A 15,565-nucleotide genomic window follows, 5' to 3' on the forward strand; every position below is an offset into this window, starting at 1 on the left:
ACCGTAATTATGAAGTTTTATGCTAGCGTAAAAATAAAAATGAGCGCAATATAAATACGTTGTTAAAATAATCGCAATAGTAAATTAATTAATTTTAATATATTTTATTTAATGTATGAGTATTTGACACTGCATATTCAGCATGGGTAGTGGGCGTACTGAAAACCTATAAAATTCAAAATTCAAAAATCATTTAATCATATAGGTATCACAATGTACACTTATGATCGTCAACAAAAAGAAATGTATATGAAATGATTCTAACTTTACATTTAGTGCCAGTTCTCAAATCAGGGGCGTAGAACGGAAGAGATGAACTGGCAATAAACTCTCCGCCACTCTTTTTAATCTCCATGGTTTTTTTTACACAACGTGGGCAAGGAGCTGCAACCATTACACATGACATCTTAAGTAATTAATAACAATAACATAAATTTAAAACAAAGACTTGTCCTCTAATTATTTATATACAATGGTCATGTCAATAAAGGTAGCCGCAGGATATTTTATAAATAGTATCCGAATAAGCATCAGAATAAGATCTGTTAAACTAATTACAAATATATGTTTTGTATATATAGAATTAAAAGCGAGTTCACTTAAATTATATTTAATATTTCAGGTGACAATCAAGGCGTGAAGTTCCTTCGTCGTTTCAAGCAATTGTTGAACCCAGCGCAGGTGTTTGAGTTGAGTGGCGCCGGGCCGCGTCTCGGTCTGCGGCTTTTCAGACACTTTGCACCGCTCCGAGTGCTTGTCTGCAGTGGGGATGGATCAGTTGGCTGGGTGCTCCAGGAAATCGATAAACTTGACATCCATGTAGGTATCATTATTGTTCTTTAGAGATTTTTTTTTTTTAAATACAATTCACACCAATTGACCTAGTCCCATGCTAAGCTGGTGAAGCTTGTGTTATGGGCAACGGATATACATACATATGATAGATAGATAGACATATAAATACATATTTAAACACCCAAGACCTAAGCACAACACCAAATGCTCATCACATCGATGTTCGTCTCAGCCGGGGATCGAACCCGGGACCCATCGATTCGCAGTCAGGGGTACTAACCACTAAGACCAATGAGTCGAATATACTTGATTTTTTGAAATTTTAATAGTATTTATTTAAATTACCTTCAAAACCTAAGATTTAGCTGTATGTGCTGATTTTTACAGATATTGTTTTTAACTTTCATGTTAGGTATGTTTAAAAACATTTATGGCTATATGATAGGTATTTCTGTATATTTAGTAAATGTATAAATCCCCTTATTAAACTGTAAACAGCGACAGGTACAAACTGCTGTTTTACCTCTGGGCACGGGCAACGATCTCGCCCGAGTATTGGGCTGGGGATCCTCTTGTGATGATGCAGCCAACCTGCAACAGTTGCTGGAACGGTATGAGAGGGCTTCCACCAAGATGCTAGACAGGTAAGACAGCATTTTAGTAGGATTATATACAGTAACTAGCAGACCGGCCAAGCGTTGCTGTGGCTAAGATATTTGTTATATTACATAGTAGTAAACTATTCGAGGGAAACGGTAGAACACCAGTCATGGGGACCACCATGATTTTTGGGTGTTTATGTCATTAAATTGTAGCTTATGTGAAACGTTGGTACTTTCAACACAGCGCCATCTGTTAGAATTTTGACTCTCAAATATTAAACAAATAATCTGCAATAAAATAATATTGCGGCTATAAATTAAGATGTAAGCTATCCTATCTTTTAAGTTGGATCGAACTGAACACGGTGTGCAATTTTAATTTAAAATCGGTTAAGTAGTTTAGGAGTCCATCGCGGACAAACAACGTGACTACTAACATACTACACAATACTTTTAGACTACTAGGTAAATAAGAGAATTATTACTTACATGGAATCGTTGGTACTTATAAAGCTACTCGAAGATTAGTTCGATTGCCGACGAAACAATAATTGCTGATCAACTTGAACGATATTTCAAAAATCCAGAAATGTGTATTTTGAAAAGGTTAAAAAGGACTAGCATTGCTACATATTTTAAAATATAGTCTTTATGGATTGTAAGGCTGGGAATTCTTATTTAAAAAAATACATAATTTCTTTGGTACAGATGGTCAATAATGTCATTTGAACGTGCTCTAACTGCACCTCCGCCGCCACCAGTTCCGCCCGACTTGCTTGATGAGAGCGCACTACTGAATAACCTGCAAGAGATTGTTCAGGTACTATCGTATCTAAATTACTTTATTAATTTGTACTATGCTTCTATAATTATTTTACCTTTGTTTTCGCCACTGATTGTTTTCGCCACTGATTGTATGATTGTAACCACATACACTTGGAAATGGATAACTGTATTGTAGTTCAAAAAAATTAACTCAATATAGTGTGTTTACTAACATTAAGAAATGTTAGTTATACACTATATTTGCTCTAGTGCCATTCATATTTCACACAGTTCTAAGTTACCTTATGATATTCAATGCTTTTTGTTTAATTACTAAAAAAAATTGAAAAATCTAAAATAAAAAAAAAATATATTTTTATTTCGGATTATTGCATTGTTATCGATCTTTGACAGGTGCGCAAAGTTTGAATCAAATCTGTCCGTTTAAAGTGGGTCAAAATCGAGTCCGAAGGAGTCGGTTACATACATACATACATACAGGTGAAGCTAATATAAAGCGTGTAAAAACAATCAATTTCTTTTTTGCCGGTCGATTATTACTAATGCTCCTGCATTTTTGAAAATGACAACACTGAAATTAACTTCACTAATACGTTATATTTCTAACTATGCGTTTAAATATTTTCAGGCGGGTGAGGCAGGTGAAATAAATAGCGAAGCCCGTGCAGCATTGCGCGAAGGGTGCGTGCGTTTAGCGAACGTGGGCGAACGGGCCGGCGGCGGAGCGGCACGGGCTGCACATCGCTTGCGACGCGCGCTGTCTTTGCTGCTACATGCGCGGGCACACATAGCGCACGATCACGCTAAATGCGAGTAAGTAAACGTACAAAGTACTTGAAATTTAGAGACATCTATCTAATTATCTATATATCTAAAAAAATATCGATGGAGTGAAAGTGGGGACGAGATTTTCTTGCCAGTTTATTTCAATCTACGCTACGCTATTTGTGAACTGGTCATGAATTAATATTATACATTTTTTGAAGGTCAGAAGTAAACGTTCACTTATGAACGAATAAAAACTACGTTGATAAAAAACTTTCCTCAGTATTTAACAACAAATGCTCACTTACCGCATTTTTCTTTAATCTCAATAATATTATTCTTTATTATGACATACAATTGTTGTGTATTCATTGATAAATAGATAATGTTACTATGATTGGGTATATTGTCTATATAGGTATTATTGGAAACCTAATCTTAATAATCTGAAATTACAGGTCTTGGGAGGCATTAGAATCAACAAGTGATAGTGAGCCCGAAACTCAACTCGTTGCCGAAAAGGGCAGTATTGAAAAGACTGAAAAGGTAAAATATTATTTCCTATATTACTAAGTTTTTTAATATTCGCGTAACAAATGCATGTACAATGAATTGATCATCACTCCGGCTCGAAGGACCAAATTGCAAATCTATTCATACTTTGTTTAAAAATGTGTCTGAGAAAAGTCACTAATTGACCTCATTTTAATTGTGTGATTCATTATCGGCCCATGCAATAACTTGTTTGGCTAAATCCTTCATCTCGCCTAACCATATATAGGAGCAACTGAATTGGGCGGCGCGAGGGTGCGCACTGGCAGGACGCGCGGACAGCGTAAGGCGGGCTCTGCGATCACTTGTGCGAACACTCACGTTGCTTTACCCACCGGTAAGATAACTGTAATAACATTAATATATATTATTTGCGTATTTTGTGTTATAGGTAGTATATATAAGGGAGATGTATAGCAAAAAAGTAAATGAAAAATAAATAAAAAAGGTATATTAGATCTTCTTACCTATTGACAGTAAATTTTCATAACGTTTGCGAGTCCCTAATATTGCTCTTAAAATGTATTAAAAAAATTGTACCTTAAAGTTAAACCAATCGTTGTATTGTAGGAAGCAAACACGGGGGAACATAACGCTAAAGAGGTAGAGCCAGCTAACACGGCCGAAAATGAAATGTCAGCACTTCCGGTGCCCAAAGCTTTTGCTGATAGCCGGCGGTCATCTGCTGCAAGTGCTATCTCTGCCGCTTCTATGCAACCTGAAAAGTAAAGTCATATTTAATAGCAGCCTTAAATTTGAAATGTTACCACATCTTTTAAAAAAGTGATTATGGATAAATAATGTGTTTTTTAATTTCAGCATTCCAGATGTAGACGAAGACATAGCTAAGTTAATTAGTACTAACCCAACAGAACAAGCTAATTTGGAGGTAGAGAAACGAGACCGGAGTAAAGCCAGTTCCGCTTCACCCCAAGACCGCCTTTCGCTTTCAAATTTATCCTCCTGTGATACTAGCTCCTGCAGGAATCTTCTTAGACCTGACGGGGAACAAGCGAGTGCCACTTACAATAGCAGTAGTTTAACTATACCTAACCTAGTCGTGTCAGATGATAGTGATAAGAGATCGTTAATACAGGGAGAAACTTATGAATCGGACCAATTGACTATAATAGACATCGACAAACCGTATACGGATGAAGTCCATTTTCACGATTTGTGCGAAAGAGCGGCGTCAGCTAGCGGCGACTGCACCCCAGAGAGAAAACTTTCTAGCGTAGACTTAGAGATTGATGCGACGAGCTCAGAAGGGTCCAACATTAGCGATGATTTTAGCTTAATCTCGGAAATTATTGATACAAAACCTGAAGAACTAGAGGAAGGAGGTGGAATGGGACACATTGATTCCCCTGAAATATCAGAAACAACATACATGAACTCGGAAACTATACATGGAGAATCTATTATGGATGATATTAGCTCGATGCTGGGGCAAGATGTTCTTCTAGCCATGATGGGCAAAAACGGAGACAACGAAACATACACAGACGACACGACATTATTTACTTCTGATACAGTATCAGACATTCCCTTTGATAGTCGTAATCCCAGTATAGAGAAAACACAAGAACCAAAAAACAGGTACATATCGAAAATAAAGAAACCTATAGATGCCGACGTAGAAAAATTTGGTTTTGAAAATAGGGTATTTTACCTGGAAAATGCGACTAAAGCTGAAGAACAAGTCAAATACTGTAGCTTAGCACAGTTTGAAGAAGGAAGCGATATAGCGAGGAAATCATTTAGAAAACACATGCGTAAAAGTGTAAAAAAACGTGTTGAAGACGGCGGTGTGAAACATTTGCTTCCCAGATCAACAACAGAGGAGGTGCTTAAAACCGAAGAGACATCTCGTGAAGGTTCGCCAAAACCCCAAACGTTACTCGGCTTGGAAGAGAAAAGGTTAGTAGAACACGAGCAAACGCCAATGTTTCCCCAAGTCAGTGTTGTAGTAGAACCTCCATCGCCTTCGCATAGTGATGATAAGAAAAGTATAAAGAGCTCAAGTAGAATGGCTTCAGTATTGAGTGACATTTTCGATCACGGCACAGACACGTTGAGTGTACACTCGCCAGAGCCAAGTATGTCTACTGCTAGAGAACGTCGTCAATCAGATAATCCACGACTTCTTGGCTCTGACTCGGAGTATGGACAGTTTTTAAGCTGTTCACCGGCGGCTACGAGACGAATATCATGCGGAAGTCTTTTCAAGCCTGGCGAGCCTGACAAGTAAGTTTTCGTAGTTTTTTTACATACAAATAATAAAAGTAACATTTGAATAAGAAAACTTCCAAGATTTATATACCTATTATATTCACCGTGTCTATTAAAAATCTTTATTCTTTTGTTTTTTGTGAAGCAGACTATCAACATCCGTGTCGTCGATTTGGGGGGAAGGCGGTTCATTTGGAGTTTGTCAAACAAAGTCGGAAGCTAGTGACAAAGCTAAGAAACTGCCAATAATCAATCCCTTAGTTCAACTGCCCGCTTGGCCCCACGTCACTCAAGGGTTTATAAGCCAATGTCTCCTTGCAAATGCTGATGCTCTTTGTGCAGCTGTAAGCCCGTTAATGGACCCGGACGAAACACTTCTGGAAGGATTCTACGAAAAGGCTGTGATGAATAATTACTTTGGGATTGGGATTGATGCAAAAATTACTCTGGATTTTCATAATAAAAGAGAAGAACACCCAGAGAAGTGCCGGTCGAGAGCCAGAAATTATATGTGGTATGGTGTTCTGGGATCTAAAGAATGGGTCAACAGGACATATAGGTAAGTTATGACGCCAGAAAGTGAAATGTTTGAGCCAAACAGAGCACTTGCTTGTTAATTTAAAGCAAAGATAGAATGCCAATAATCAAATATTTCTTTATATTTTTATAGACATTTAGGCCAACGAGTCCAACTTGAATGCGATGGTCAGAGAATTCCATTACCAGAACTTCAGGGCATCGTTGTCCTAAATATACCATCGTTCATGGGTGGAACCAACTTTTGGGGTGGTACACGCGGGGATGACCTATTTTTGGCGCCATCTTTTGATGACAGAGTTCTGGAAGTATGATATTATTAATTACTTTTAATTATTTCTAACAAATTCTTTTTTTTGTTATAAGCAGGCTTAGTTATAAAGTTGATAAAACGCGATATAACATTATCAAGTTAAATAAGTCATCCTATAACCTATAACATTTTATACTTTACGTAATTTCCTTCGATTATTTCCTTCTCTTTCCCAGCAATGATAACCTGACCAGAGTCCACAAAAGTATTATTCTTTAATAATGTAATACGTATCTATATAACTAAATAAAACACCAACAAAACAAAAAACTTAATAATAAGTACATAAAAATTATTGACAAACGGCATTCAAAAACTTAATTCTAATTTATAGATTTCCTTAGATAATATATTGTATTTACTTTACCTTAGGTAGTCGCGGTATTTGGTTCAGCGCAAATGGCAGCATCTCGTCTCATAAACCTGCAGAAGCATCGTATAGCCCAGTGCCGGGCAGTCCAAATTAATATCTTGGGAGATGAATGTGTTCCCGTGCAGGTGGATGGAGAAGCTTGGCTCCAGCCACCGGGATGTGTAAGGATCATACACAAGAATAGAGCTCAGATGTTATGCCGTTCTAGGGCCCTGGAGACTAGTTTAAGGTAAATTTTATACACGTATCAACTCTTAGCAAAATCCTTCAATAATGTAGAAATCGGCGCGTAACGTAATAGTTTTGTGGGTAGAAAAGTGTGAAAAAACACATTAAACCTCTTTAGGGGGCCTCATAGCCTAGCGGTCTTATAAAGTGGCAGCTAGGTGAGGGGTACTGGGTTCGATTCCCGGTTCGAGGGCAAGTTTTAATTTAATTTAAATTTGTTCTCGGCCTTTGGGAGGGTTGTGCACTCGGTCGGGCGAGTGCCTAAAACCGCACATGTAGGACACGGTCGAATTTTTAAAGACAAGCACGAATTTTAAAAATCCTATACTTGACGCTGGCTAATGCACAAATCGTGCCAGAGCCATTAAAAAAAAAACAAAAACCTCTTTAGTCCAGCGTGATCTAGTGTAAAAAAAATCGACTCTTGCTTACTTGCGATAGTATACGTTGCTAACGTCATAAAATACTCGTTTAAAAAAATGTTTTAAGGGCCAAACGAATATGAAAATTGTCGCTCGTAGCCCGTTATCGCCCCTAACTGAAATTGAAATTGTATTTATTGTTTCATATACATGGAAAAAAACTTATTCCTTGTACATTTTACATTCTGAATGAATTTATTTTAAATGGTCATGTGACATAATTTATAAATGGAAAATATTTCTTCCGTATCTATTTTAGAGCATGGGACGAAAAGCAACAACAGAAGTCCCAAGTTGGTGGATCAGTACGTGCTTTGCCACCATCGGAAGCCGCTCATCTGCTAAGCCTACTAGATGATATCAACACTATCGTTAAGCATGTATGTGATGTGTATATAGATGATGATGAATCTGAAATAATTTTTTGCCTTTAGTCAGTTAGTAACCTAAGCCATACAAATTGAAATTAGTGGGCAGAATTTAGATGTATTCGTACTTCTCCTTTTAGTATATATGAAACAACATATAGTTCTTGCAACACCATTCTATCTAGCTGCTGCTTAAGAACTATTGCCAAAAAATTAATTAACGGAAACTTCTGTAATCTGTGTTCTCAAAATTGTAAAAAATTGCCCATAATTTAATTTCAATAGTACATTATTATTTTTATAAAGTATTCATTATCATGTGCCCAAAGTAATATGACATAATAAGTTTGATTTTTAATTATTTTCTATTTTATACTATAAAGAAAAATAAAATACTAGACTTAATATGCCAAACACTTATAGGAAACATAGACACGAAGAAAAACACATATACCCGTACACCGATTCATAAATTATAAAAGTAAAGGAAATTATTTTTATTTGTGAATCTCTTATACAAATCATACTACATACAATGTCACTTCTCACTCTTAGCCTGCTACCTGTATCTTTTACTTAAAAGAGTCCTCCAATTCCTATTGCAATATATATCATCTTAAAATGAATGAACTCATTTTTCAGGTGAAGTTAGCATGTATCAGTGAAAGTGGGTCTGGCAGGATATCAAGTGCTCTGTCAACAGCCAGACGTGTGGCAGCACAAGCTGACGCCTTACAGGATGCGGATGGCAGATTACTTCCCGCTCCACAGCTAAGAAGATTGCTTGCGGCTCTGGTAAGCTGAATATACTTTTAGAATTACAAATATAGTGAATTTCAAACTGATATTTATCATTTTTATACTTCTTTATGAAGTCCGCATTTTGTTATAATACAAAATACATTAAAATTAATGTGATTCAAAAGTTATCAACAATAATCTATTCTAGAATTTGACAGACACAAAATGGAATTTTAAATTTAAATTGTCGTATCGCGTTTTTATCGCTTAAATAATTATATAGGTAAATATACCTACTATGTAAGTAAAAAGAATATATGTTAACAAATTCGATTCGATCTTAAGTTTATGTTCTATAATAAGGCCGCTCTAAATTTTGTAGCTTCGGGTTTGATGTTCATGTGAACTAAAGGTGTGACTAAAAATGATGGCGTACAATTTTTTTTGTAAAATAGTAAGATAAAGATGGTGCATTGTACTGTATTGGTGTGGTTGGAGTAAAGGCCTTGAACAATGGCGCCTGGAGCGGCGGTCTGTCGGTGCACCTACAACAACCTCTCTTGGCGTCATTGGACTGTTGCCGATAGCTACGAACACGAAGATGAGAAGAATATAAAATCATCTAAGTAAAAGCTCCTTATACGCGCTTTCTTTATTTTTTCGCGGACTAAAAAAGGCAACCCAATTCCTAAATACGCGGCTGAAGATTTCTTTATTCGCGGATCTAATTAGTATATACATAATAATCCTGATATGAAAGTTATGCAATGCTGGAAGAAATTTGATATAGCAAAATGCATCGTAAACATAAAAGATTCATTGGAAAAACTGAAACCACACACATTGAAGTCATACTGGAAAAAGCTGTGGCCTGCTCTGACTGCGGAAAATGACGAAAAATGTGTAAATTCAAACTTTGACTGCAAATATAGCCGAAATTGGGAATGTGACATTCAGGAATTGCTTGAATCGCAAGATGTAAATTTGACTGAAACCGACTTGGAGGAATTGTTAAATTCACAGCCCGTTGAAGAAGTGGCTTCAACACTGGAACTTCACTGTAAAAGTGACATTTAATTTGAAAAATCTTAGTGAAGACTTAAGAATGGCAAATGAGCTTTGTGATTTCTTTATGAAAACTAGCTGACCGGGCAAACGTCGTTTTGCCATGTATGAAATTTAGGGGTTGTATGTATTTTTTAATGCTGTATCATAAAAAAATAGAAATTAAAAATTTTGACAAAAAAATAAATAAAAAAATTTAGGGGTGGACTACCCCTAACATTTAGGGGGATGAAAAATAGATGTTGGCCGATTCTCATAGATACCGGATAAGCACAAAAAAATTCATCAAAATCGGTCTAGCCGTTTCGGAGGAGTATGGCAACGAAAACTGTGACACGAGAATTTTATATATTAGATTGATCCGTCTATGGAACGAAGTCTTATTTTTAAGAGGCAAATTGCTAATGCCACATATAAGTATGAATTGAATGAGCTTACAAAATCTGCCAAGCAAGAAAAAATTACAAAATTCTTTAAACCTAAGCCCGAAGATTAATCAATATGGTCAAAAACTTCAATTAAATTTGTTTTTTATACATTTTTTTTGTCATCTAGGAACGTAACGAACGTAAAAATAATTATCTACTATACTAAAAAATAGGGGTTGATCGTAGAAGGGTGAACATTTAGGGTTGTTTGTATTTTTTAATGCCACATTATTTAAAAAAATACCAACAAATAATTTTTTTTTGGGTTGGACACTCCTAATCACTTAGGGGTTTGAAAGATAGATAGTAGCCGATTCTCAGACTTACTGAATATGCATAAAAAAATCATAAGAATCGGTCGAGCCGTTTCGTATAATATGGGAACGAACATTCTGACACGAGAATTTTATATATTAGATTTATTATACTGACATTATTAATCACTTGACATGAACTTGATGTCGCAGTTCCTCCCTTACCACGATTGCTGAAATAAACTCGGAAACGATAAAAATGTAAAAGTTATTCATTGACGTTTACATCAGATAAAAACGTTTAATTTAAATGTGTTCGGTATTAATTACTTTTGAATTGTATTAAGAATGAGGCAAGGTATTTAAATAATTCCAGATTGAAAGCTGCCATGAGCTGCTGGATAGTGGGGCGGTAGGCAGTGCGGCTTGTGGTTTGCGCGCGCAACTTGCACGGTGCGTCATCAAAGACGGATTCGTCTATATCAACGCTGAAGAGGTATACTCGTCTCATTTAATAATAGCATCACAAATATATTCAACATTTTAACAAACCAAGAATGATATGACACATTTTGTGCCTATATATTTTACCTACATTTATGATAAGTATTGCCAACTATAAAGTAAATGTCCGGAATAATTTTAAATATCGGACTAGATATATAAGAATAAATTGATAGTTGATATGTTATACATCCATGAACACAATTAAATGATGTTATATAGCTACACTGACAATTAATTAGAATTATATTTCCCGAATACATACACCTACCCACTCCAGTCACCAGAAATCTCACGATCCACGCGAAAGCTATCCTTAGAAGGTATACACTTTGTATAAATACCCCGTCATTTCTTTTATGACACGTATAGATTTATATTATCAAAACTTTCTATATTGCAAATCAGTTTTTGTTTCATTTAACGCCATACCATGGCTTATTATAGAACATATTTTATCTTCTAGTACATTTCAAAATAACTTTATAATAACGACTATCTAAACTTTCATTTCCTCATTTTTCTACTTCTTTGCGTTACCCAACCTTCTGCCCTGCCATAACCTCACTTTCATCACCTAGGCCCCGAAGAAAAGCAGCCGCTGGCTGAGAAGTCGCCGAAGCGTGTCCGAAGGTGGCACAGCGCCAGCGCAGACTGCCCAAGTCAGGTCGTGGGGCATCAAAGAAGTCCAAGCCTGGCTAGAGACCATAGAGCTAAGCGAATACTCTGAAGCTTTCGCGAAACATGACATCACCGGGCGGGAACTCTTGTCCCTGGCCCGCCGTGACCTACGCGATCTGGGAGTGACGAAAGTAGGACACGTCAAGAGGATCCTTCAAGCTGTCAAAGAACTACAGTGACGTCGACGTGGTCGTTCTCAGGAACGACCACAAGTAAAATATTACAAGTAGGTATTCACAGATAATGACGGCCAGTATGTATTTGTAAGTTGCAAAAATGTATAAGCAAATAATGCAAATGTAGGAAAGTACAATTTACTGAATTAAAACGTGCTTAATTATGTCGTTGTAATTCTGAAAAATGTATTTTCTATCGAAAAGGACCTTAAACATTTTACTTGGTCCTAAGCCAGACTTGTATATCACTTATTGGAATATGGTTGCAAACGGTAGAAGTTTAAGACGTCATTATCAATAGTGATTACCAATCTCCTTTTCCGCGATCTATTTATATCTTTTTGAAACGTCATTTTTATTCTTCGATCCTAAAACGTTGTGAATTTACTCTTAAATTAATAAAAGCTCAAGGAATTATTTTTAGGTTAAGGTCTTAGTGTGGATCCCAATCGCGTTTCCCCCTTAGATGTATGTATGACCAAAGTATAGTATATAGCCTAGTGATTGTTTCTACGTACCTCCATTTTAATAGCAAATTTAATCAAAGAAATATAAAAATAGGTTTGACCTAACCGATTATTAAGTATATCTCATTAGTCACGGAACACATACTGATATAATCAAGCACACTTTCTAATATAATACTTCAAAATTTAAGTTTAACAATAACAAAACTTTAAAATTAAGGAACCTACGAGATAATTTCATTCGTCGTAGTAGGGATAATACTGATCTTCGATAGTTGGATTGACTCTAGCTTCGATTATTATAATTATGATATTACAACGAAACCCAATTACGAATTATTAAATCTCTTGTATATTGGATATGAAAATTCTATATTAAAGATTGATGCCACTCGTAGACAAAGATATGTTGCGAAAAGCGTGACCCACTGACGCCCGTATACACGTGTTCGCGTGAGTTAATGACATTGGTCTAAAATTATACACTTTGTCCAGAACCCGGAAACAGATGATATACAACAACGCATCGAGTTTTGCGAATTCAAACGACATCTTTTTGTTAAACTTATATTTTGAAGCCTAAAGAATTTCTTAGCCAAAGTTAACGTCATAGGATACATTATACTACTTGAATATAATAAAATTGCCATATTAAAAATAAGTCTATTAACCCTAAACCGAATTCATCTACCAACTATTGTAATAGCCTGTCAACCTTGAGTTGCATAACCGTGTGTTGTTAATAAACGTACTATAAGCCGCAATTAGTTAAAGAATGTGTCTTTTAGTACGATTATTAATAAAACCCTTAGTGGAGTAATAGTAATTGAAACATAAATCTATTTTTACTAATTTTGAATATCTATATCCACCATTTGTTACTATTATACTGTATTGTTTAATTTAATTTGGCATCTTATATGCTTAGCATACCTATTTGTTAGTGCCAAAACTATGCTTTCTCTCGTTACATTGCCTTATATTCTTTAGAAACATCGAAAGTATACCTCTTTTTCGTAAATCCAACGAAATGAACAGGCTCCCGAATTTTCATTGCAAATAATTTCTTTGCAAACATTCTTATAGTTTGTAAGTTTTATTCGTAATCTTGTACATTGTTATACGATTTGAAATGTAAAAATCTGTCAGATATTGAATTTTTCTTAATAAGAGGGAACAGACAGGCGAATTTAGTAGTAAAATCTTACCGATTTTCATATATTTGCTATATGTCTACACATATTTGTCATATAAATTTCGTACTCTTCATAAAAGCTAAATCATTCTTTTAAAACTATTTTTTTGAACTCAAACTTACTAGTACTTAATTATTAGTCTACGTCTACAGATAAAGTTAGTTTCTGACAGATCGAACGCATATATTTAGATTCGAACGGTGACTTTTCGGGTTTACACATTATTTCTATCGATGTATATATTATTGTATGTACTACGTATCATAGCTAACTCTTCGATCTCTAATCATGGCAGCGTTACTACAATTTAAAAGAAAAATACTAAACCCCTTTTTCATAAAAAAAATAATACGTCCATTTGCTTTGAAATTTTATCTGAAGTATTTATTGTCTCTTTTCATCACAACCTAAGCACAATTTGACAGAAAGAGACGAAAGAGTACTCTGGCTCAAAGAGACTTTTGAGACTCATTTGTTTTTTTATGAATAAGGTTAGAATATTTAAGGTAAAACAGTGTTATAAGGATGATTTAGTTTTTACGAATAAGGTTCGAATCCAACGCCACGTGATATGGCGAAACTTATCTTTCACTTTGTATTCTAATGAATGTTAAATTAATATGTTCCAAATATTAAAGTTCCATTGTTGTATCCCCGCTTATTATATTAAACTAAAAATAGATATTTATAAAGTATTTTAAGTATTGCCAGACATATTGGTGACATTAAAAACCGGTTATTCGTATAGACTTTTGTGCATCATAGTTTTGTACAAGATTAATCGACTTGACGAAAACTATCGCGTTTATAGTCGTATTTTTGTCTGTGGTAAAAAAGTAGACAATGTAAAAATTTTATCGGATCTACCATTACATGCAAGTAATTTGCAAAATTAAAGTTTCCATATAATATTTCATGGTTTTTGATATACGCGAGAGTTTTCAGTCGAAACTTGTATTCATAGAAAGCTAACTACGTATTTTCTTCAATTATACAGAATAATTAGTCTATTTTAAAACTCCAGTAGTTCCACATTGAGTAGCTTCGCTTTAACATAGACATAAATGCAATTTAAACACTTTGACACAGATATTATAGTTTTCATTTGACTTATAATGAACAATCCAATAGAATATAGTTAAATTTACGTATAATTAGGGTTAGTACACTAGGCGCAATAGTGTATTCAATTTTATTGGTCCGTAGATAGTTTACTGTAGGTGTCTTAATCTTGATTCTAAATGATACAAGCAATCTCATTACATTTGTCCCGAGGGACAAACTAATGTGAAATATCGTTTAACATAAAATGTGATCTCTCGTTTTTAATCTGTAGTTCTAACGTGGTCGCGCTGGACGTTTTCCTTTTTGCCTAATGGTAAATTTAACTTTTTTAGTTTTCTAGATAGACACATTAATCTAGGGAAACTCCATCGCGATCGCACCCTAAAGGAATCTGCCTTATAGGTGTTTTTATAAATTTACCTTTGAGGAGTTATTTCTACTTTAGAGATGAATGAGTGTGTGTCTCAGCTGTACTAAAAGTCGTCCATTAAATGATTACGGTGAATTAAAACTTAACAATCGATTGTATAAGTAACCGTTAACTTTTAATTAACGACTCTTAGTGCGGCTATAACTATTTATATAAACATTTCGCCGCCCATCGCGGCATTGCCTTAGATCACTTAAAACTATCTATTGAAATGCTAAAACAGACTTAAAGTCTTCGAATATTCGATAATAATGTCGTAACTCGTAATGTATCTTCAAGTTTCGTTTTAGATAAGTCAATTTTTTTATAATTCTTGTACATAAATGACTGTTGTGATATGAATGAACGTAAATCAATGTATTCATGTATACAGTAGAGCGTCGATTATCCGAACGTCGCTCAACCGAACGACCGATTATCCGAACAGCAATAACGCGCGGGTCAACGTTTTCCCCACCTCGCGGGCCCACTGCTCACGCCTTCCGCGCTTCTGTTTTCCCGCACTTGTCGCCTCGTTCATTTGTTATTGTACTCATATGTAACTTCCAAGTAACCGCTAGTCGATAAACTAAATTTTGCCGCGTG

The 15,565-nt window shown here is 35.3% G+C and overlaps 1 protein-coding gene across 4 annotated transcripts in view; it reads left to right on the forward strand.

The window, feature by feature from the left end:
* LOC125051406 (diacylglycerol kinase eta) overlaps positions 1-15,344 on the forward strand; it is a 105,479-nt gene extending 90,135 nt beyond the window's left edge. For 2 of the 4 annotated variants that reach the window (XM_047651694.1, XM_047651697.1), the window contains 15 exons: positions 623-819; positions 1,294-1,439; positions 2,106-2,217; positions 2,812-2,996; positions 3,407-3,494; positions 3,730-3,837; positions 4,071-4,225; positions 4,320-5,747; positions 5,878-6,291; positions 6,403-6,577; positions 6,955-7,184; positions 7,865-7,985; positions 8,616-8,768; positions 10,838-10,957; positions 11,547-15,344. In XM_047651694.1, coding sequence (XP_047507650.1) covers positions 623-819; positions 1,294-1,439; positions 2,106-2,217; positions 2,812-2,996; positions 3,407-3,494; positions 3,730-3,837; positions 4,071-4,225; positions 4,320-5,747; positions 5,878-6,291; positions 6,403-6,577; positions 6,955-7,184; positions 7,865-7,985; positions 8,616-8,768; positions 10,838-10,957; positions 11,547-11,825 — 3,911 coding nt within the window. In that variant the 3' untranslated portion in view covers positions 11,826-15,344. The remainder of the gene's footprint in view (positions 1-622; positions 820-1,293; positions 1,440-2,105; positions 2,218-2,811; positions 2,997-3,406; positions 3,495-3,729; positions 3,838-4,070; positions 4,226-4,319; positions 5,748-5,877; positions 6,292-6,402; positions 6,578-6,954; positions 7,185-7,864; positions 7,986-8,615; positions 8,769-10,837; positions 10,958-11,546) is intronic. The other 2 variants (XM_047651695.1, XM_047651696.1) reach the window with 2 other exon arrangements.
* Positions 15,345-15,565: the final 221 nt, after the last annotated feature.

This window comes from Pieris napi, chromosome 7, assembly GCF_905475465.1.
Source record: "Pieris napi chromosome 7, ilPieNapi1.2, whole genome shotgun sequence".
Lineage (NCBI taxonomy): Eukaryota > Metazoa > Arthropoda > Insecta > Lepidoptera > Pieridae > Pieris > Pieris napi.